The 23,040-nt window shown below is 49.9% G+C and overlaps 3 protein-coding genes across 9 annotated transcripts in view; 1 reads left to right on the forward strand and 2 right to left on the reverse strand.

Moving 5' to 3' along the window:
- LOC138620753 (interleukin-1 receptor accessory protein-like 1) overlaps nucleotides 1-23,040 on the forward strand; it is a 229,325-nt gene that overhangs the window by 180,834 nt on the left and 25,451 nt on the right. The window lies entirely within an intron of this gene.
- Nucleotides 1,116-11,793, reverse strand: LOC138620754 (SLAIN motif-containing protein 1-like). Of its 5 annotated transcripts, XM_069698227.1 has the most exons (11): nucleotides 11,705-11,793; nucleotides 10,414-11,113; nucleotides 8,547-8,683; nucleotides 5,563-5,700; nucleotides 5,297-5,419; nucleotides 4,047-4,190; nucleotides 3,133-3,510; nucleotides 2,873-2,884; nucleotides 2,299-2,439; nucleotides 1,880-2,201; nucleotides 1,116-1,537 (listed from the first exon to the last, which is right to left on the reverse strand). In XM_069698227.1, exons 2-11 carry the CDS (start codon nucleotides 10,842-10,844, stop codon nucleotides 1,462-1,464), a joined length of 1,902 nt encoding a protein of 633 aa, XP_069554328.1. In that variant the 5' UTR covers nucleotides 10,845-11,113; nucleotides 11,705-11,793; the 3' UTR covers nucleotides 1,116-1,461. The 5 variants fall into 5 exon arrangements, with proteins under 5 accessions (XP_069554328.1, XP_069554325.1, XP_069554326.1 ...); XM_069698224.1 differs by lacking the exon at nucleotides 1,116-1,537 and having other exon boundaries at nucleotides 1,872-2,201; nucleotides 10,414-10,838; XM_069698225.1 differs by lacking the exons at nucleotides 1,116-1,537; nucleotides 5,563-5,700 and having other exon boundaries at nucleotides 1,872-2,201.
- mrps9 (mitochondrial ribosomal protein S9) lies at nucleotides 12,129-21,532 on the reverse strand. The gene is made up of 11 exons (XM_069698232.1): nucleotides 21,408-21,532; nucleotides 20,898-21,080; nucleotides 18,207-18,269; nucleotides 17,967-17,997; nucleotides 17,801-17,880; nucleotides 14,566-14,651; nucleotides 14,310-14,385; nucleotides 14,049-14,217; nucleotides 13,811-13,919; nucleotides 12,794-12,963; nucleotides 12,129-12,445 (listed from the first exon to the last, which is right to left on the reverse strand). Exons 1-11 carry the CDS (start codon nucleotides 21,504-21,506, stop codon nucleotides 12,354-12,356), a joined length of 1,158 nt encoding a protein of 385 aa, XP_069554333.1. The 5' UTR covers nucleotides 21,507-21,532; the 3' UTR covers nucleotides 12,129-12,353.

The following is a 23,040-nucleotide window of genomic DNA, read 5'->3' on the forward strand; positions in this document are numbered from 1 at the left end:
TTTTTTTTAATACAAATACGAGGGTTGCTGCTGCAATAATAATATAATAACATGGGATTTTTGCATGATTATATTTGTATTTCATTAAACATGCACAAGACTGTAGCATCGGGTTTTTATCTCTTTTATACAACTGCAAATTATAAAGTGCATTTCTTACAAGACACCATTTTCCTTTTTCTTTTTTTTTTAAATTTAAGGTCTATAAATTGGAGTTGTTTTGACTCACCTGAGGAGTGAAGCTCTCCGCAAGTCGGTCGGTCCGTCTCCGTCGGCACGCGGGACAAATTTTCCGGACACGTTCCCCGGGACACAACCGGGAGTCCACATCTCCGGGGAAACGTCTCCTTCCGAAACTCCACATTTTGGGTCCTCCGGTCCCTCTCCGTTTGTCGGTCCCTCGACGAAAATTACGGTTTCGCACGAGTCCTTTCTGCATCTTTCCCTTCGTTCAAGAGTTTCTTAATATTGAACTCAATCGAAATAAGCCGGAGCCGACTTGTTGCTTCTTCCAGGGGGTTTTTAAAAATGGCGCTCTCGCGGCTCCATCCGGGGTTTTAAAGGCTTCGCTGCTTCCGGCGGAAGAGACTATAATTTGTACTACTGCCCCCTGCTGGTCGTTTCAACGGACACACGTTTGTTTGTTTACTGCACGGTTCCTCTCATCTGTTCAATAGTCCTAACTTCATCAGAGAGCTGCACCGAATGCTCCAAATCACGGTGTCCTCCCTGAGCGTGAACCTGGTGAGACAGACCATAATAAGTCTGGTGAGACACAGCAGGACGGCGCGTCGGTAGTGTCTTTGTAATAAGTAAAACCTCGGCTCCTTGGTTTGTATACAAGTATATAAACACGACCTCCCGGCTCAGTAGTTCCAGGCTTCTGGTTCCTATTTCAGTCTTCACGTGAGCTGAAGGCCTTTAAAACGCAGCGTCTCAGGCGACGTCTGCCTGCTCTCAGCTGTCCCGAACTAACAGGGAAGGAAGGAAGGAAGGAAGGAAGGAAGGAAGGAAGGAAGGAAGGAAGGGACTCGTTGCCGCAAGGAAAACGCCCGATTAGTCAATATTTTTTTTTATTTAAAATAAACATATAAATAAATACACAAACACAAGGCTTATTTAATAAAAAGCTGTCAGCCCTCTTTATCGGGTTAGTGGTATTACCGGTCGGTACCCGACGGCCGGCGGTTTATTGCGGGAGAGCAGCGGGGAACGACTCCCCCTTGGCGCGGACCAGACTTGTTCGTTCCCAAAGAAATTCTGCATAGCGTTTGAGACGTCGGTCGATGCGAAGATCCTCCGCCGCCGCGGTCCGTTTGGACGACGTCCAACTATTCTACGCCGTTCTCCGGGTCGTCTCGACAGCCGCCGCGTTTTTGGTCAAAACCGCTCGGCGTTCCCGAGGACAGCCGGACGTAGCGAGTAACCCCGGCCAGCGGGTGGCGCCGGCGCGTCCGGTCGTCAGTAGCAGCCGTCTCTCCAGGTGCTGTCACGAAGGGCACTGAGGGTGGACAAGCTCTTTGGAGGAGTCAGTAAGCTGAAGGGAAAGAAAGAGACGAAGAGGACAAAATCGTCGTTTCGGCAATAAATACGCCCCGACGAGACAAGACGGGAAGGATTTCATTTTTGCTGGTATTTACTCGTCGGCTATCGGACAAATTCAAATGTTGACCACGTGATGGCGCCAAAGGCCCAGCCAAGTTATTCTAACTCTCAGTCTGCTGATAGTTGTTGAGCTATTTCACTTCATTAATTGCAGTTTTGAGATTTAACCCAACAGCCACAGTCTAATGTAACAAACTGTGTCGTAGAGCTTTTTTTTTTTTCACCTCGGACGTTTCAAATACTGACAAAAATGACTTTCCGTTTGACGGTTTACCTTCGCGCCGGTTGGGCCGCCTTGCCGCGGAGGTTGGAGCTGGTGGTGCCCACGAAGGAAGAGGGGCGGGGCAGGCTGCTGCGGGGGGCGGCGGGGGCGGAGGCGGGCGTCCCCCCTCCGCCGGGCGATTTACCGAGCAGGGGGATCCCGCTGTTGCTCCCGCCGCTGCCGTTCGGAGACTGGAGGCCGGTGGAGGTCGGCGCGGAGGCCGAGCCCTTGACGGTGGGACTGACGTAGGCGGTGGCCTTTAGCGGTTGCCGCGACAATGAGGAGAAGTTCCCTACGCTCTGCACCCTGTTTTGAAGTTGGCCTGGGGAGGGAACTGAAGGGGAGGGAGGGGAGAGGGGGGAGAAATTACAGAACCGATCTCTACGAGTGTTACGTATAATACAATAGCGACGAGAGAAGGGAAATCTTACTGGAGGACTGCAGCCGAGCCAACCCGCTGGACGAATCGAAACTCTGGCTGTTACGAAGCGAAGAAGGGGAAGCGCTAGGAATGGCGGGAACGGGCACGCCGGGAGCTCTGACGAGGTTGGGCATGCTCCTCCGCAATTTATCTGAGCGACACACAGAGACAGAGACGGAGTAGGCCGCATTTTAACCGAACGGCGAGGAGGAAAAACCAAATCGGTTAAGCTGTTGCTCCTGCCTATCGTTTCATTTGACCTCCGCCCTTTAGGATAGTTGGTAAAGCTCTCCGGGAGCTTTCCGGTCCCCTCGGTCACACTCTTAACTCTAATCCCGTCAAACCCTCTCCGGTCTCGGAACGGAAACAGGCGCCGGTCCGAGGGCTTTAAGAGCCGTTGTACAAGAGGCTTAGAGTTATTATTAAGCGGTCGGAGCGGGTCAGTGCGACGCGGCGTAGATGCGATACATCTCCAAATGAGAAAGACGGTGAGAGACAAATGCTCGCGTTAATGTTCAGGGATACATTTGCCGTTAAAAGTATTAAACTGTATTTGAACTTAGTGTAAAACACGGTAGACTTACTCTCGTATTCGGCTGGACGCCGTGACGCCGTATCCCCGAAACAACACGGCCGACGGCGTGCGTGGTAAATACGCACGTGAATATTGCACGTACAAAACATAGACACAGAAATAGCTCGTATTAGTGGCGCTCTGTGTACTTTTGAAACACAAGCGGCACCGCTGCACCGATTTTGACAACAGTCGATACGCCGCTCGTATATATTTATGTATATTTTCGCTTTGACTCAAGTCACTAAACCAGGAGCGGAGGGCTCTCACCTGATCCCGGTCTGAAGCCCTGCTGCTCGGCCGCGTACGAGCCCGGTCCCTGAGGCTGGGCTCGGGGCGGAGGTTGAAAGGCGAACCCGGCGGGAGGGTACGGCGGCGCGGAAGGGGTGGAAGGAGGGGTGGACAGGCAGCTGGTGCTTCTTCGCCAGTCTCGGATGCTGGAGAAGGTGTGGGAGTGCGGCAGGCGAGTGAGGCGCGGCTGCGGTGGCGGCAGGAGGCCGTAGTCTTCGTCGTCCTCCTCCTCCTCCTCCTCCTCGTCTTCCTCCTCCAGGTCGGGGCCGGCGCTGAGCTGGCTGAGCTGGAAGGAGAAGCTCTGGCTGCGGCGGTTGGCCAGGACGGACGACATGCTGGCGTAGTCCTGCCTTAGACCTGGGGGAGCGAGATATGAGGACCAGCGCGCAAAACACACAAGGCCAGGACGGACAGACGCACGCACGCACGCACACACACACACACACACACACACACACACACACACACACAGTCGTCACCTCCTGGGGTTAATGAAGCTGAAGTAGCGATGGGCTCTGAGATCTGGTGCCATATGTTAAATTATTAGAGAGGAGGCAACAATAGAGACAGAAGGACAGCAGAATAAGTGAATTGGAAAACAATGAGACAAAGACAACCGCCGTAATCTGAGTCTCGTGAGCATCCCAGTGATTCTGGGAAGACACATTTAGATTAATGCAACTTTTTTTCACACCGTTTGACCGATAAAAGCAGGAAAAACACAGGTGGAACAAATGTCTGTTTAAACGCTGCGTCTCCGAATTGCAGGGCATTTGCTCCGCTGCTCGACAACTGTACGATTTCTCATTTCTGAGTGCGCTGGTCGTTCAGCTCTTCCGATTGAGACGTAACACGATAAATGACAAACAACTTCAATAACGTCGACGACTTACTCTCCTCCTGCAGCCGGGCCATCACCTGGACGTCCGTGAGGTCTTGCAGTTTGTATCCCAGAGCGATGGACTCGTCCTCCGACGCGCCGAGGTCGCCGTCCACGGACGACTGCGGGCTGAGGGCCGACTGGCGGAGGAAGTGGCCTTCGGGGGGGGGAAAGAAAACAGAGTCGGCTTCCGACGACTTTTCCTCCTTTCGCCTTTCCGCCTCGGTTTTGACAACGACGCAGTGTTGCACAAACGAGGCGGCTCGGCTCGAGAGAAGCACCCTCCGGGCGTCGAGATGAAGGATCCCAACTAATGGAGGGCGACGCTTAGCTCGGAGAATTAGAGCCTATTAAGCACCGGCGAGGCAGAAATATTACGCGAGAGGTGACGCCAACCTCTCCGCAGTTAATGATATTCCAGATATCTGCTCCCTCTCGCCGCTCTCTCAAACAATCCTTTCCATCACTGCTTTTATTCGAACTGCTTCTGTCACGCTTTGCTCCCTTTAGGAGCTTCTTCGGGTCATTTTGGACTCACTGGTTTTAGAAACCAACTACGACCGCGGAGGAAATACTTGTTAACGGTAAATAAACTGTTTACAGCGGGGTGTGTAAGACTGACAAGACTTCATGCGATTGAAGCAAATCTAATTATTCTTCTGTGAATAATAACGTCGTCATACTAAACATGAGCTCGTGTCGTGCTTTGTTAATACCACGTCATGGAATTGAGCTTTGAGCAAAAACGACAACAACGCCCCCCGTGGCATTCGGTTCCTGCCGCTCCGTGCCCGCGGGGCTCCGCTGGCTTCCCTCCACTGCGGCCCCTTCTTGTTCCCTCGCGGCTTTGCCCCGTGCCGTGTCTGGAACGCCGTTTTTCTTTTTCTTTTTTTCCCATCGCTAATAATGCCCTCGAATCCGTCACCCGCTCGCCCTCCGATGTAATTGGGCTGCAGCGGCCCGACCGGTCGCGTATAACGAGCAGCGTGCCGTGCCGCATTTCAAAAAGGCCGTGGCACTTTTTATATCTGCGGCTGAAACGGTGCTCGAAGCTGCAAGTGAAATATATTCTCTCGCTCCCCCGCAACCTACGTGAGAGGACGGTTGGGATAATGTATAAAAAGCTTGCGGTTGACCCACTTTTGAAACAAGTGTCTTTCCTCACATTAATATTGCACAGTTCTCAGTTTCGTGCGGTTAATTTCTGTGTTCGCTCTGCTTAGCGCGTGTTTCTCTACGGCGACGGTAAAAGGGGAGTCTTACTTCGGATGGCTGGGTGAGGGAGGAACGTGGGAGTCCTCTCGGTTACAGGGGAGAGCTCCTTCTCTGTGGGGCTCGGGGTCCGATGGAGGACCAGGTGGAGCGGGGAGGAGGAAAGGGATGGAGCTGAGGCAGGGAGGAAGGAGGAGGAGGAGGGGGGTTGAAAAGATGGGAAACAACATTATTTTTTACTAGAGCGATTCCAAGCTCTATTCGTGGCCGACCGCGTGCATTTACAAACAAACAAAGCCGGTTTGTTGTTTGGCTACCGTGTCTCTCGGACGACTGGGGAGCGCAGCGGGGTTTGGCTGACGGGGAGGCGGCGATGGGAGAAACTCCGGCGACTCGACTCAGAGGGGGGCCGGGGGACGGGGACGGGCCGGACAGGGAGCTACGCCACCTGGAGACTGAGGAGGGAGGAGGTGGGAGGTAAACAAGCAAACGTACCAATTTTTCTTTTTAAAGATTTGACAAATATTCCACATTTTTCCACCTACAATCCGTAACAACAATACCATGACGCGTTCCTTTATTATAATGATAATAATGAGTCCCACAAAAACACTGACGACAGCACCAAGTGCAGGTGCACAAAATAGCCACCAGGGTCTCCCTTCATAGCTGGAAAACTTGAAAGTGGCTCAGACAAAAGCAGCAATAAGCACAAAGCTGGATGCCGCACACGCACGCACGCACACACGCCTCTTTGAGCAGAGACTGTGCGGCAGTCGGTTACCTCACCAGCCGTGTCTGTCACTCACTGCTCTATTCAACGGCTCAGCACAGAGGACAAAGCTGTATTCAAAGCAACAGAGCGACTCGCAAACTGCGGCTGTACCTGGTGCCGAGTGTCTCGCGCACAAGCGCGCGCTCACGCGCACGCGCACGCACGCATCGCCGTTACTATTCATAGACACAGAGAAGAAACTGACTGGTTTGAAGCATGTGAGGCAGTGTCTGGGGAACATAGATGAAGGGAAAAAATGCTGCATTGTGCATCTTATTCAAATGAGTGTGTTGTGCATGTCTTATTACAATGTGTGTGTGTGTGTGTGTGTGTGTGTGTGTTATTGAATACAGCATAAGCAGCAAAAGGATTTCTCTCCGTTACCTGCCAATGCGAATATAAGCCACTTAAGCTACGAAGGGACCCGTTCCTTTCATGTAAACGGTCGCTATGGCGACGGCTCTCCATTTGACTGTACTCAACCTCAGGCGGAGAGGCAGACGGTGAGATTGCGGGCCGAGGAGGTGGGAGGATTCCTCCGCAGCTCTGAGCGGGGGACCCGTTAGGTTCGGCCGGCGCTACTTCGCAGGACCGAGTCGAAGCCGTGACCCGAATACCGACGGTGACGGTTTAAAGAGCGCGTCCGACGAGGCGACGTTACGCTCGGCCCGTTGACTGCCGACTGGAATAATTAAATCGACGCGGCTTCTCCCATCTTCTGTAAAGTCCTCGGGAAGACTGAAGACTGATTCGGCAGCGTACCGCTGCCCACAGCGTAGACAATGGCGTTAAGTGTTTGCCGTTTCAGTGTTTCACAAACCTCCTATTCGTATTCGGAATATTCTCAAAATACATTCGTTTAATGTGTTTCGCTGACAAATGATGCCTTTATTTTGAAAGGGCGGGGAGGCGGGGCGGCCTCAAACGCAGGTGAGTCGAGAGCCATCTCCTCTCATTAAAGGCTTCAGGGTGTTAAGCTGCCTAACACGCAGCTCTGCGCTCCGCCTCCATCCGCCCGATGAGGACTTCTTCTCGATGACACCGATCCGCTTTTTCCAGGTTTGCTGTCAATAAACTCCAGACGTGAAAACTATTTTTAAAGAGGACGATTCGGACTCGCGCAGCTTTCCATCCCGGCCTCCAAACAAACTTCCCGTTTCCCGTTTTATTTCCTCACATTTCCTTCCTTCTTCGTCCGTGTTGCTCCGTCTAATCGTGACGGACAAGCGGGTCACGTGACCCGGGTCGGATCTGCTTAATGCTGTGAGGTGTGGACAGATTACAGTCTGCGAGCGCTGCCTTCTTGCTGAGCCCGAGTAGTCTCAGTGCAGTGATGAAGTTAATCCTAATTCAAACTCATTACCGTGGCCACGAAGGAAAAGAAGCGACATTATTTTCATTCAAAACGTACTGGGATAGGTATAACAGTGGAATAACTACTCATTTATTGCTCCGGTTGAGCTTTTCGGGAAAATTCTCCCGCCGCTCGAGCGACATTGACCGACCGACGCATCCGGAACAGAAATCTGTTGCGGTCGCAGAGCCGACGTGTTTAAATCCGCGCTGACGACAATCGCCGGAATGACAAACTCGTCCTTCCATATAACGCAAAACCGAGAGCTGGCAATCTGGGGCATAACGCACAACGTATGTCGTTACAAGCACCGTCACAAGTACCGAAAGTACAAATACTTTCTTCTCTGAGTGAATTAGGCAGCGTTGTGTTTTCCTTGTGAATGTGGGGCTAATTTCAACTACTTATCTGTAATCTTCGTGTACTCTAATAATCGGCGCGTGACTTAAATATGTTAATACGGGAGACCTGAAACCGATCAGGTGACAACGGATATTTGTGCCCAACTTCCATTCGCCGCGCTACGAGAGCCGAGAGAGTCCGCGAAGTCTAGACTCGTGAAAATGCTGCGCTTCTTCCTGGCCGGGGTTCGTTCTGCGAGGGAGCCAGCTCTTGTGTTTGTTGGCACCAAACCTTGTCAAACCTAAAAGCTGTGTTGTGTACGTCGGTTTTAAAATAGCCGGGAGGCGAGCGGCGCCCTCCCAATGAATCTGCCGCTCGCGGTCTGTGTAAAACAGAGACGAGACAAACAGAAAAGGGACTAATTACACTTCTGAGACGCTCGCTAAATATCGTTACGTATATTTCTTATTCGAGACAACGTGACGAACCGGGCCTCGGTAACGCCTCCGCGCTGAACTGGAGCTGAACTCCGGAGAAGCCTTTTCCAGAACTCCCGCACGGCGCTCGTCTCACATCCGCGCAGAGGATGCAGGTGTCGTTCCGATCGCCGCTCTACAGAAGATGAACACGGTGTTTAAATTTCCCTTCGCTTTGTCCTTCGCGCCGAGACGAAAACGCGGTCGGACTCGCAGGAACGATCGCACAACCCTCTGTGTTCGGACTCGTTTCTGTTTCCTGCGTTCCAGCGACACTTCACACAACAACTCGTCGCGTTCGTTTCCTGTCGCGCCGTTAAACGCGACGTCCCCCCCCCCCCGCGCACCTCGTACCTTGTTCCAGCCGGAGGGACAGCGATCTCCTGGCCGCCTCCACCTCTGACTTGGGACTGTCCAGAACCTGCCGGCACCACTGCAGAGGACCGAGGGAGTCGTCGGACGTGTCTCTGGCCCTCGACGCCACGTATAACCTGGAACGGGACAGACGGAAACTCTCAGAGGCCGAGGCCGCGAGATACCATTCGATAAAGGAATCCGGTTCGGGTGCGAAAGGGCGTTGGTGAACATCTCTGGGATGTTTAGCCGGTACGTGTCACGCGTGATACGTTTGCTAATTTGCACAAAAGACAAAGTGCGATTTCTCAACCGTTCGCGGTCTTTGGGGCGCGTTTTGTTTTTCTCCCCCTTTTTACGTTTCCGCCTCACACTTCCCTTCGCAGATGGCTCGAGACTGAACTAGTTGTTATTCAGACACGACGGCGTCTGCGTTGGAAGAGTGACAACAAAAAGGGAAACTGCTGCGTGGTGCCGAGTCCCTCGAGTACAGAACAACAACGCTTTACATCTTCCGCACATACGCCGTTCGTGTGCAGTCGAGCTGACACTAACTTTGTCAGAGTTTTTCTTGCTGAATTCAAAGCCTCGTGTCTTTTAAGACATTTTCAGATGACTAATTGAAAACAAAACCAGTTTGTAAGGTGTTGTTTTGTTTTGTTTTTGTGCGCAACAAATATATAATCTCTCCGTGGCGGCTTACAATTCAGACTCCATCTTCCCTTTGTGCCACAAACTCCTCTCCTTCTGACTCAGAGAAATCTCGCCCCCCCGCCCAGCTTAAGCTTTTTAGATATGAGGAAGAAGCTCCGCTCTGTTGAAACGTAGTGCGTCAGATTCTTCTGACAGCCTCCCGACTCCTTCCTCCGCAAATCTGCTCCGAAGGCCGCGAGGAAGCAGCTGAATCATAGATGGAAACTTTCGACGACAGGTCGGAGTCCGACCTGAAGGGGACGCGGCACGCGCCTCGCTTTCTATTCCCGGACGTGCCGCGAGTACCTGCGACAGGAACCCGGCAAATAAAAGACGAATCCAAATGCGCTGCGGTGCAGAATACATGCAGGCCCTCTTCAAAGACTGGTTTGATCTCTCGCTTGCTCCACTCACTGATGTAAACATGTATTAGTTTAAGGAGACACTATTCGAGCTGCACCCGCGAAGGACGTTATTACGGGTCTGCCGTATTAAGACGAGCTAGGTGTACCTAATAAATTGGCAAATCTGAGTTTACTGTATTTTTACAGCAAAGTTTAAACTTAGTTTTTGTCAGCTGACTGATTAACTGACAAAGTCATCATTTCTTTAGTTTGTCATTTAGTTGTGTCTCAACAAATCCCGCTTACTATTCAAAGTAAGTGACTTCCGAATGCGCACAACGTGGATGTTGCTGGAGCAAGTTGCGTGGAAACCAGGACAATGTCACGTCCCTACTGATTTGATCACCTAGTAACAACCCGAGATCTCTTTGGGACATTAAAAATAGTCTACGCGTCTTATTCTGAGAGTTGTTAATAGCAGAAATTGGAAATAGCGGCCCTGGAGTGTACTGGGGAGAGACACCCGCACAAACGCAACCACGGTCAAGTGTTTTGATTGCCCGTGGGGCACTGATGGAAAAGCATCCGGCAAAACACACTCGGAAATGCGCGGCAGCTTGACGCAGCCCGAAGACAGGCCTGATAACAAGTGGCCTCTCCTCCCTGCTGCCAAGTAACTTCCGAGGTGTCTGGCTTTGTTTGGGCACAAGCAGCTCAAAACAAAGCGCGCACACATGCGTCGTCAGGAACAAAAAAAGAAAATCAGTCACTGGCTTCGTAATTACGAGCAACAAATGGTTCACAAATGAAAACAAACACTCGATAGTTACCATGTTTCATCAGACTCGTCTGAGCAGCTGAGAGAATCCAGATCCAAAAGCTCCAGCTCATCCAGGACCGATGGTTCCGACGGTTCCGACGCGTCCTCCGCCTCCGCTCCGTCCCCGACGCCGTGAGGGTGGAAGTAGTCGAAAAGCTCCTCCGGGGGAGCCAATGACCCCAAGGACGAGTGGCAGAGCAGGGTGGGCAGCGGGCTGGGGAGACAGTATCCACCGGCACTCCCCAGCGCGCACGCCGCAGATGGCGGCAGCGTGTGCGGGCCGCCGGGGCAGCCGCTGGCCCGGGTGCGCAGCTGCTCGTTCTGCCGCTCCAGTTTCCGAACCAGCTCCTGCAGCTTCTTCACCTCCAGCTCGGCGTTCAGGGAGTTGCTGTTGCAGTCCACCTCGGTCATCATCGCGGGATTCAGCACGGCTGCCTCCATTGGACCAAAACACAAAAGGGATCTCGTTATCGGAGCAGCGTGCCCACCTCCAACGTGGATCAGATATGGAGGACAGGTGGGGCCAAGCTGCTGCGTCTGCGGCGCTCCGGGCTCACCCGTTGATCTCACACTGATTTACGTATCGGGCACCGGGTAGTAATCTGTCTAGTACGCCCGTCTGCACGGTCACCCAATGGGAGACGACAGTGCTCCACCCCTCCGCCACCTACACATGCCAGCCTCCAGCCTCCACCGCCCCGAACACAGGCCTGCGAACAGGTAGAGGAAGCGCCTGTCAGTCCAAACTGTGGGCAAACATCCAATCGCACCTTTTTCTTTTTCCAAACCTGAATAATTGAACGCACATTTGTAACCTATATTTCTTTGCTTCTCTCAAACACACACACACACACACACACACACACACACACACACACACATCACCTCCGCTACTGTCTATTTATCAACAAAACACACATTCAGCTGATGACCTAATTATTGTGAACAGAAGAAACTGTAACAGCTTAATCAATAAATAGCTGGGGAGACGACCTGATCAATATTAGCGCACCCATGGCGACATCTAGTGGTGGGAGCTGGTTATTACACTTAGGTTCGACACCTGTAAACGTTCAGCACATTTAAAATAAATATTACTGTAATTACTGTAATTACTCCAGCTAAAAAAAAAGCCCTCATTTATGTTATTTTTTTTGCCCGGCAGGTTTGTCCTCCACTTTGGACCGTTGGTCAAACAATATCGGCAACGTGCAATATGAAGACTTCGCTTTGTATCTTTAGAGACAAAATAATTAACAAATAATCCAATTAATCATCGATAAAGCATGGACGGAGCTCACCAAACATCTGTAACTGGCTCCTCTTCGTCTCTGCTAAAAGGTGAACAGCTCCCCACGCACGCATCCCAATTGACCTTCCGTGTTGCATTGTGGGTAATGTAGGCGTCAGATGGTTTTTCACGTGGAAGAAGAAAGAACTGAATAAAACCTGATAAGATATTGCTGACTCGCCACAAATTCAAGTCCGAGCTTTAAACCCGCATTTCAGTGTGCTAAAAAGCCATTCGAAGAATACATGTATTTTCATATAACGTTATATGAAAATATTTTTTTTTTTTATACATTATTTTTTGTAAATGCACAAAATGCTCCAGGCATAAAACAAACTGTAGTTCCCTTTAACAATTCAACTAATGAGAAAATTGTCACAACTTCAGAGTAGAAAAATAAATAAATAACGTTTGGAAACCAAATACGCAAACAATGCAATCTATTCATTTTTAATAACACACTGCCATCTGGTGGCTGAGGGAGCTGACTGCAGCTGGAGCATCTTGACAACATGGAGCCCACGAGATAATCTAGCGACGTCTATGTGGGTCCGACAGAATCACAAGTGCCTCTGAAGGAAAATAAGTCTGTTTAAATGGACACCGGAAGTCCTCGTGAATGTTTCGTCGTCGGAGCTCAGGTGAGATCGTTGTCCTCCTCAGCGCTTCTTCCAGGTGAATTTACGTCGAGCTCCCTCCTGGCCCGGCTTCTTCCTCTCCCTCACTCTCGGGTCGGGGGTCAGCAGACCAGCTGGGGGAAAAAAAAAATCGCAAATCATAAAAACAGACACGAGCAATGAACTTACAAGTGCAGCCGATTTCTAAACACTCTCACTTAAACTTAATGTTTATTTTATCTGCATATTTTGTTAAAGCGCCTCTTAGTCTGTCAGAATATTTTTTTGGGGAAGTAAATTCTTTTGTCTTTGTGCATTTCTTCTCCCTGACCTTTATGATACAATGACGCATCGATAACATCACTACCGATCAGGTGCTTCATCATCATCATCATCATCATCCTGCTTCACTTTAATATGAAACAATTACAACAACAACGCCGCGCTTGAAGGTGCAGAAGTCGAAGGGTACGACGACCCACCCTGTCTCATCGTCTCCCCCTCTCCCTCGGACAGGAAGCTCAGCAGCGCGCGGGAAATGGCGAGTCGCAGCGCCCCCGCCTGGCTCGACCTGCCGCCCCCGCTCACGGTGCACTCCAGGTCGAAGCGGCCCAGCGCGCCCACGAACTGCAGCGGGAACATCAGCTGCTCTCTTGAAGGGTACAAAAAGAGAGGCGGGGTGAGAGGGAGGAAGAAAATGACCGAGAGATAATAAAAAAAATTTAAAAAACGGGAGGTGAAAGAATGAAGTGTGGTTGAATGGGCAGACCGGGAGTGTGTGCTATTTAACAGATAGCGGTATCAACGGCGGAGGCTTAGCTAATTTAATGTCCGGTTGGGTGACTTTTCAGACTAGCACAGAGGATCCCGGCGCTGTGAAAAGCTTTCTTTTACAATCTCACCACCACATATTACAGAATAACTTCTGACTCAGCAGGAACAGGATAAGGGTGTGTGTGTGTGTGTGTGTGTGTGTGTGTGTGTGTGTGTGTGTGTGTGAGAAAGAGAAAGTGTTCTGGATGGCGTCTCGGGCTGAATGGCCTATGGCTGCTGACAAAGTCAATTGTCACCTCTCTGCTCCAATTACAGCCCGTCCTCACATTGCGAGACAACACCAGCTCTGGACATTCTCTCTCTCTCTCTCTCTCTCTCTCTCTCTCTCTCTCTCTCACACACACACACACACACACACACACACACACACACACACACACACACACACACACACACACACACACACACACACACACACACACACACAACCACTCAACTGTGTAATTAACTTACTACAAGGAGATAAATAAAAAAAATAAAAAAAACGAGGCGATGCTGTGAAGAGTGAAAAAGCTGCTTTTTAATTTTTTTTTTGGGGGGAGGGGGGTCAGCTGGGGCGGGGGGCGGAGAGTAAAACACATCACGTCTTGCATTTTAAGGAAAATGGTATCTGTGAATGAAGCAGCAGAGGGGCCTGTGAGGCGCAAAGCTTTTCCTCTCCTCACCTGTCCTGCAGCACGGGGAAGTAGTGCAGGTAGTTCTGGCCGTTGATGGTGATCCGCCCGGAGCCGCAGTCCCGAAGAACAACTGACGAGTTCGACGTCTTCCTCCGACCTGAGAAAACAACACCCGTGTGTCTAATTCTCCATTGAAAGAAGCGTCGGTCGGCATCAGTTTTATATCGATTTGAGAGCAAATCCGGGGCGACGTCGGACGGAGCTCGTACCTAAACGCGGCACCTACCGTCCGAAGCGCTGAAGGCCACGCCCTCGTCGTCCTTCTCCAGCCGCGGCACCGTTTGCTGCCTGGACTGAGCTTCCAGCTGCCGACGGTAGCGCTGGATGAACTCCTCCTCCGTGGCGCAGCAGGGCATCGACAGCAGGCGCTCCATCAGCTGGGTGAAGCGATCGTACTGAAGACAAAAGCGAACGAGCGTCAGATTCTGAGGAATCTCCACCGTCGGCGACGTTCGTGCGCGTCGGCGGAGGGAAAGGCGATTCTTACGTCGCGAGTAGAGATGGTCTCCACCAATAACGCCTCCAGCTCCTCCTTTGTGAGCCACCTGCTGGAGCCCAGAGAGCTGATGGAGACGGAAAAGACATTTTCATTACACAAAGAGTCCAAAATTAAGAGCAACAATTCAAAATACACAAAAAAAAAAGAAACAAAAAAGAAAGACATCTGACGATACAACAACACTTTTAAGGTTTTTCATCTGCTTCCACGATAACATTAAAATGGACTCTCTTCCTTCACTCACATCGACTTGACGTCCTTGGAGAAGAGTCCTTTGGCTCTCAGACGATCTTGGTGCTTCTCTACGTTCAGCATTTTGTCGTACAGTTCCTGGAACAAACCACAAACGACGATAACGTTCAGCGCGATGACCTCGCGATTTCAAAATGCGACACAAAAAAAACCATCCGACAGCCGAGCGACAACTGCAGATTCCTACGGTCCTATCGGGGCGGGAGAACTGGAGCTGGCCGTCCGTGCTGCGGTGGCGGCGGCCTCCTCGTCTAAATTGCCGGTGTGCCTCGTGAGGTGGAAACCTTCCGCAGTCACAATCGGGACTGATCAGGGATTTAAAACCCTCGCTGAAGATCGTTGTGGTAAAAAAAAAAAAACGTCAATGCATTTCTTTTCCAGTGGACAACACACTGTACGGACAAACGTTCATGGAGCCCGTTGATTTCGAAAGATGCTAGAGTTGCCTTTCTTTACTTATTCGGAGTATTGTTTGGGAAATAAATATCAAGCGCTCCAGATCTGACTTATACAAAATGTGTCACGTCTTGTAAACACATCAATCTACCGCAATTCATCCATTTTGACCCGGGCACCTGCACCTGCACCTGCGCCTGCGTGTGCACTTGTCCTGAAGCAAAAGCTCAAAGGAAACACGCTGGAGCACAAACATGAAATTAAATGAATGACGGGACAGTTTGGGGCTCACTCGTCACCGGATCGACGTCGCGTCGAGGATAACCCGAGGGGAGTGTGTCACGGCGATGGGCACAGACAGACAGACGGAGGGTAGAGGGGCGGGGGGGCATGCCGGTCACGTCCCCGAGGCGGACGCCCCCCACCGCGGCCACCCTGCGCCTGGGTGAGAACTCATTTCCCCGTCAATTATTCACCAGATGTTTGTTTAATTCCTTCTTGATAGAGTGTGCCTAATCCTCTGCCACTCTGACCAGCGACAGAGGGGCACGGGAGGGGGAGGAGGAGGAGGAGGAGGAGGAGGAGGAGAGGGTGCTCCAAAAAAAACAACAAAAAAAACATAAAAAAAACCAAACATCGAGCAAAAACCAATTTTCTTCACAAAAAAAAAAAAAGGAAAAAAAAAAAAGCGTAATAGAAAATGAGAAAAAAAAAATATAGGGCAGGAGGAGAGGGAGGCTTGGATAAGGGGCTTGAGTTACACGTTTGCAAACACTGGGTCCGACAATGGTGAGGAATAATTCGCATGGATTGTCGGGATGAAAGGAGAGGAGAGGACCGGTATCTGGATACAGTTAAGTCGAGGCTGTTACAGAGACAGACAGCTCCGCTCTTTCTATTCAATAAGTGGTCTTTATATGCACGGCGAGACCCTCGAGTTCAGAGCTCCAGCAACGAGAGGAAGAGGAATATACCGAAGCGTTAAAGTTGGACTAATTTAACCGACGGGCGACAAGAAAGAGGGGCGCATTTATCCAGTTTGCAGGTTAATGTGAAAGAGGAAGGTGTGCCGGGGGTGTTTTCAGGTTCCCCGGGGCGGTGGCCATAAAAAGCTCGGTGGAGCGGCGAGCAGGTTAATGTACCACGCTGGCTGAGCCCAACAACAGCCAGAGGAGAGCAGCCGAGCAGCGAGGCCGCTTTACACACCACTGCCCCCTCCTGGCAACACTCCTGAGGCGTGTGATAACGGTGGAAAAACATCTCGCAGGATGAAGAGGGGGGGAAATCGGAAGGGAAGGAGATGGAAGGGCAGGAAGCAAGACAGCAAAGAGGAGAGGAGGAATGTAAGGAGGAAGGAGAAAAATCATGCAGACAGGCAGCACGAGCTCTCATACATGTCTGACATACCTATTTAAACCAACAGCAGGGGGTGCAGATTGCAGCTGCAGGGCAAAATGGTGTGTGTGTGTGTGTGTGTGTGTGTGTGTGTGTGTGTGTGTGTGTGTGTGTGTGGACCAATATTCAGATATCACACCTCTGACTGTTTTAGCTACAGACACACGCCTCTTGTCTGTGAAATGTCTTTGAACAAGGTCAGGGGCTTCAAAGAGAAAAGGAAGAAGGAGAAGGAGAAGGAGGAGAAGAAGAAGAAAAAGGAGGGGGAGAAGAGGAGGTCGTCTGCTCAGAGGAAAGGAGCAGTGTGAATGGTGTGGTTGCTCCCCAGGCCTCCCCGGAGGGAGGGAGGGGGGGGGCCTCCCCTCCTCCTATCACCGAACAGCTCTGCCCCGCCCAGCTTCCCTCCAAATCCCCGTGGAGGAGTCGCTCCCCGTGGCGGGACAAAGCCTGACAAGCCAGACGTGCCACACCTCCGATATGAACCCAGACAAATATTGTATTTAGATCCCCCCCCCCCTCCATTTTACCCACAAAAACACACGACATGTTCTTTCACATTTGTGTTTGTGCGATAAAGATCTCAGTCTCAAGCGGTGAGTTATTGTCCGACTTCAGTCACAACACGTTCCTGCCAATGTTTCGCAATAAAACCCTTGTTAAAGAGGAAGCCTTCCTGTCAATTGATGGGCTGAAAAGCTTTCAATTTGAAGCTCCTACAGGAAGTGTTACGTTTTTAACTTTATTACAACAAACGGCAGCGGATTAATAGAATTGCAAATATTTAACTTTCCGACGATGTCCCAAACTCGTTCGGCGGCTTGACGACGAGCCCGAACATCCAACCGGGGCCATAAAAACATGCCTTTAAACCACAAGAAGAACAAAGAGTCCTGCAGCAGATGGTGCGGACCCGAAAAGAGTCCTGATCTCAGTCTGGGATTAAATGAGCAGGAGGAGAGACAGAACTTTTGCACCGTGCCGTGAAATCTATCATTATATATATATATATATATATATATATATATTTGCGTGACAAGCTGAACTGTTCTGACAGCGTCGACCCTTCGCATCCCGGGGAAAATAAGACACTCCACGCTGAGTGTTCGCCTCCTCCGGAGCCCAGCGCGTCACCCTTTAAGCCGGACTGCCTCTCGCCCTCGTCGGAGCCCTCTTCCCTCGGTTTCACCTTCGGAAAATCTCCCGCCTCTCTTTCGCCCCCGTCTCCGTTCTGCCGAGTGGAAAAGAGGATCTGACGCCGCCTCTCCCCGGGGACGGCTTCTCTCGACTCGCTCGCTCCGAATAGAGTATTCGCCCGAGGGTGCAGCGGGGAGCGGGTGAGGAAGACGCCGGGGGGGATTTGAGCAGGATGAAGGTTTGCCTCCACCTCGCATGAAAAGGACCAGACGGCGCTGCTCGCCGCCGCCTGCCGTACTCACGTGCATGAAGGAGTAGTAGGACTGTTTGCCGGTGTAGAACAGGAAGTGGAAAGGCCGTCCGTCCGCTCCCCACTGGACAGCTTCACGGAGAGGAGAGAAACATCAGCTGTGCAGCAGTTTACACCAATCTGGACACGTTCACAAAAAGGGCGCGCGTCTTACGCACCTCTCTGCCGTGGAAATATTTCCTCGGGGTGCTGGGAAAGAAAACAGATTCGAGTAAAGCATAAATGACGCCGGTTTGTGCGTAACGAGTTTGTGTCTTTACTTTAATCGTCTTCACGTTGATCTTAAAAGAGGCTCGTTTTGCTTTCGTTGGACTTTGCTCGCTCGGGGGCGTAAACCTTAAAATAAAATGAGTCCCATCAGTGGTTTGTAAATTCAAACTTCACGAGCGTGGTCTTACCTTCATGAGCGGCCGAGCTTTCTTCTCAAACAGGCCGGAGGGGAAGAGGTAGGCGATGCCCCTCTGCGGGTGGCAGAAAGGAAAAAATTATTAATAAATCAAAAGACAAGAGAGAGACGGCAGTTTGAGAGATGATGGCAGAGATTATGACAACGCTGACACGTCCGAACAACAGAGGTCGCCGTGCCAACGGACGGCGGTGGAAGTGACAGAAGAAGAGGCACAAGCTGCTCGTGGGTTCAAGGAAAGGCGAGAGAGTGTGTGTGTGTGCCTGTGTGTGTGTGTGTGTGTGTGTGTGTGTGTGTGTGTGTGTGTGTTAGAGGAGAAAACAAGCAGAAAAAGGCACAAGTTTTTGGCTTTGCTGACAGCGAGCAGAGGACACAGTGGACATCCAACAGTTCACTCCAAGTTCATCCTCTCGTGTGTGTGTGTGTGTGTGTGTGTGTGATGGCGTTATTAGCAGGGCTACAGATGGCTCTGCAAATGTGTGTGTGAGAGAGAAGAGAGGCAGACAAGAAGTGCATTGGCCCCGCCACACTCGTCAAGACAGCCTGTTCGGCTCTCTTCCTCCTCTTCCTCCTCTTCCCTCCTCTGGTTCAATTAGTGAGGCAGCAGGTGCTGGCGGAGGGAGCAGGTTGCTGCCTTTAAGGTTGTCAAAACAACGGAAAGCAGGAAGAAAAAGGGGCCGGTCGAGGAAAATGTGTGTGAAGGCGTGAGGCAGGAAGAGGAAGACAACTGAGGAGAATTTAAAGGGTAAAAAAAAAAAAAAAAAAAGAGAGGAAAAAGATGAGCGGGGAGAGGCAGTGAACAGATGAAGACACACCTGGGCGTCTCCAGAGACTCGACACAATATGGGAGAGATCCCCGAGGGTAAAGATGGAGCGACAGAGGAAGGAAGAGGGAAGGCGACAGTCGAGCTGTCACCTGCGGACCCGAGCGGCGCGGGAGGGAGTCACGTTTTACGCATTTCCGCGACAGGAATGCCGGCAAAGATAATAAATACAAAAAAACAAAAACAAAAATAAATCAAGGAAAGAAAGAGCCTGAAAAAAATTCACTCATCGTTTCCAGCGACCGCCTTGATGTTTTCTGCATGTTTGTTTTGTTCAGCCAAAAGTTAAAAAAAAAAAAAGGAACATTATGACTTTAAAATCCAATAAAAAACAACAAAGCGGCACATGTTGCCATTCTAGAAAATAATTTTTGGTTTAAATCAATTATTTATCATTTCTTATTTTCTTTTCATCAAATCATCTGTTAATTGATTCAATGTTCTTTGGTTTATAAAAACAAACAAGCCGTCCGAGGGCATTTTTCTAAATGATTCAACATGACCTCTAAATTAATCCAGACACAAGTTCATAAACAAGAACATATCAGAAAACAGTATAAATGTCAAAGTTGACGTCCTGAAGATTAACAACAGAATAAGATTAAAGATATTCAGTGACATCAAACAGAAGGATGACAGAAAACTGTCATTTAATATATTCAAGACTTAATCAATAAATCACCTAAATGTCTCAGCGCTAGTTTATATAACTGAGGTGTAACTTCAGTACGAGCAGATGGCGGAGACAGTCGTCCTAGAATTCTTTTGACATCCGTTTTAAAAGCGTCACCTTCCACAGATGTCCTGATTATCTGTCAGAGATATTGATCGTATTGTTTAAACCCCCCCCCCTCCTCTCCCCCGCCTCCAGCTGCAACCATCCTGTTGATTTTTCCAGGGTATTTATCCCCGTCACACTTGAACGGTCTGGACTCAGAAACCAGATTCGTGGGGGGCGCGTCGGGTAGATCCACCTCGCGACTCTCCGGTCCTCCCAAATTTTCCTCTTCCCCTCGACACGTCCGCTGGCCGTCGCTTCGGCTTTCACAGCCCGCCGCCGACGGCTCTCTTCATTATTTGCGAGGGCCGCTGGGGACCGGTCGAGATACGAGCGGGAAATGGAGCTAAACGGTCGGAGCGGTGTTGCCAAAATCCCAAATAAGCGTGGGATGCAGTGGATTAGCCAGAGGTGGCCACACCTGCCTGCTGCCTCAGGAGTTCACAGACGATGAAGATGATGATGATGATGATGATGATGTAAGGAGTTGGTTTTTTTTTTTTAACAAATCAAGAGATTAAAATGAACTCCTGCCTGGAGCTCCTTTTCTGCACAATAAGGCAATAAAACATATAAAGTGCTGATCTTGAAGATGAAATAAACACAGTCTTTGGTCACATGGGATACGGGCTGAATTATATCTGTCTTGAAAATGTTCAAGTGCTCAACTGGGACGAATCGTAACCGTCACCCCCCCCAAAGACCTCAGAAACTTCACTGCATCGCTTCCAGGTCTGAGCAGACTCTCCTGGTCGTTTGAAATAGATTATTAAAGAGTAATAAACTGTTCTCAAGTTAATACACTTTACTTTATCCTCAAACTTCAAAAACCCAAAGCAAAAAAAGCTGCTTTGCTACTCTTTTTTTTTTTTTTTTTTAAGATTTTCTCTGGAAAGCATTTTTTATATAATAAACAAAATGACCCAAAACAACAGCAAAGAGGAAAACCGTGTGTAGATAACAAGGAGAATAAATACTTAACCTCTCGGAACTAAAAAGGAAGTCACATTTCAGTTTGAATGTAAAATTATTTACGCGCTCGTTTCCTAGATTTGTTGTTGTTGTTGTTTTTAAGACTCACGTCTACGTCCTCCTGGTTGAAGGTCTCCGGGTCTTCTCCCATCATGTTGGCCAGGTGCCGCTTCCCGACGTCGTACTCCTCCACCTGCTTCTCGATGAACTCCGCCGTGAACTTCTCCGGTCCCGCAGCCGCCAGGTTCCTCCTGCGGAGGGCAGCGCTCGAGCAGATCCGCCTGCAGAGCACCTGGCGGGGAGGAGAGTTGTCGTCGTCACACTCGCGTTTAACCGGGCCGTGCTAACTCACCGCGCAAGCGGGTCGGCGCTAAACGGCAGCCGAACCGTAGTTAAGGGTTCAATAATTCATATTAAGCCGCGGCACAGCCTCCTAGTTCAGGATACTAGCGACCCCGCGCCGACTGCTTCACATTTTAAATATCTGTCAAGCGAGTCTCGGCTACCAGACGCTCACTCGAGGACGTCGGTGTTTCGGCGTCGTAGCCCGTTTACACGCGTCGCTGCTTGTTCGAAGAGTAGATCTGGAGAACTTATTGGAGACAAAGTCGTTCTTTACCTGTCGGCTTAACTGCGACGCGACTGCGTTTATACTTGAGCTGCAATTCCCACATTTTCCGAACAACGAGCCCGCGGCCCGCACGCAGTACGCGGCCATCTTTGCTGACGGCGGTGACGTCCGCACCGGAAGTTGATGTACGTCATAGACGCGCGCATCAAAATAGAAAACAGGCTTTCTATAACAACTATTTGCAAAGCGTCGTTATTCGTAAATATTTGTGTTTTTTATTATTTGCCATTGACAAAACATTACACGTTTTCACACATTTAGAGATTCTGCATTTTTCTAAAATACTGTTTGACAATTCTTCCCATAAATACAAATGAAATCTAGTTCACGACCTACTTCGTGTGTACCTTTTATTTTTAAATAATTTATTTGCTACACCGTGTGGCCAAAGAGTTGAAGGATGGAGACACCAGCCGATACTGAGGAAAAATAAATAAATAAATTAAAAAAAAGATGCAGCCACGTGGTAACAGTGACCTTGACCGACATCTAATCGGATCGTCCTCGATCCGAGTAAATAAATGTGCCGAATTTCAGGGAATGAAAAAAACATACCGAAGGCGGAAAGAACACGTGTGCAGGTGAAATAAAAAGACCGTTTGTGGACACGTCTCTCGTACCAAAAAAAAATTGCAATACGAGACAATGACGACCGCGAGTCGGATAATCTGAGCCACATGACCGCTGACCGCGAAGTAATCCGCTGGAAATGACAAATGAGGCGAATAAAACATCTGCACATTCCAACAAGCGCTGAACATTTTAAAATCATTCAGCGTAGCGACTTAAAAACGCCTCATCAGTCACCCGGCTATTTTTTTTCCCCCCCCACCCGTCTTTTGGACAACCGTCCACATCGCAAACGTCTCGGCTCATTGAAAACTTGTGTTGTTCGGTTCGATTTTTGGGAATTTGAACCACGCCGGCCACATGGTGCGGCCCGAAAGCAACACGTGCGGACTAAAACTCTTCCTCGTGTTCCCCTGTCTGAGATCGTAAATAACGCTCGGCAAATCTTAACGCTAAAAACAACAGACAAATGTCGCCCGCCTCCGTTGCTCTTCCAACGTCTGAAGCTTGCGGGGAGAAAAAAAAAAAAGATTCTCAAACGATAGTTTGTTTGCAGTTTCACCGACAACGCGTTTGTGATTTACAAGACTTTTACAGAAGTTCAGGGATCCTTTTGATTTCTATATTTCAAATATAGAAATCTATATATAATAGCTATATATACACTTATATATAGATATAATATATGACGATCTGTCCGGTCTAACGTAAACTCCGTGTGAGCGCCATCTGCCCTGCGTGTAAACAAATGTCACGCCACAGGATTTAAACCCTGCAGACACACATGACTTATCAGAAATAATGACACGATAAAAAAAAAAAAAAAGATGCTCAGTCAGTGTCTGCCAAACACATTGGCAGGGCTACACGTGAAACAGATTGTTTTGCATATGTGGGGCAGTCGGCGCTGAGACGGATTAACGCGACAGTTTGTGTGGATTCCTCGAGTAGACGAGCGCAAGCTGCCGCCTTCGCCGAACTTTATAGATCGAGATGGAAATCGACTTCTTTCCTCCGGAGAGCGGTGACCGATGGCTTTTCGGGGCGTCGC

Source organism: Brachyistius frenatus, unplaced genomic scaffold (assembly GCF_029030835.1).
Source record: "Brachyistius frenatus isolate BFR_SWC_R1_liver_20210118 unplaced genomic scaffold, ASM2903083v1 Contig_26, whole genome shotgun sequence".
NCBI classification, from domain to species: Eukaryota; Metazoa; Chordata; class Actinopteri; family Embiotocidae; genus Brachyistius; species Brachyistius frenatus.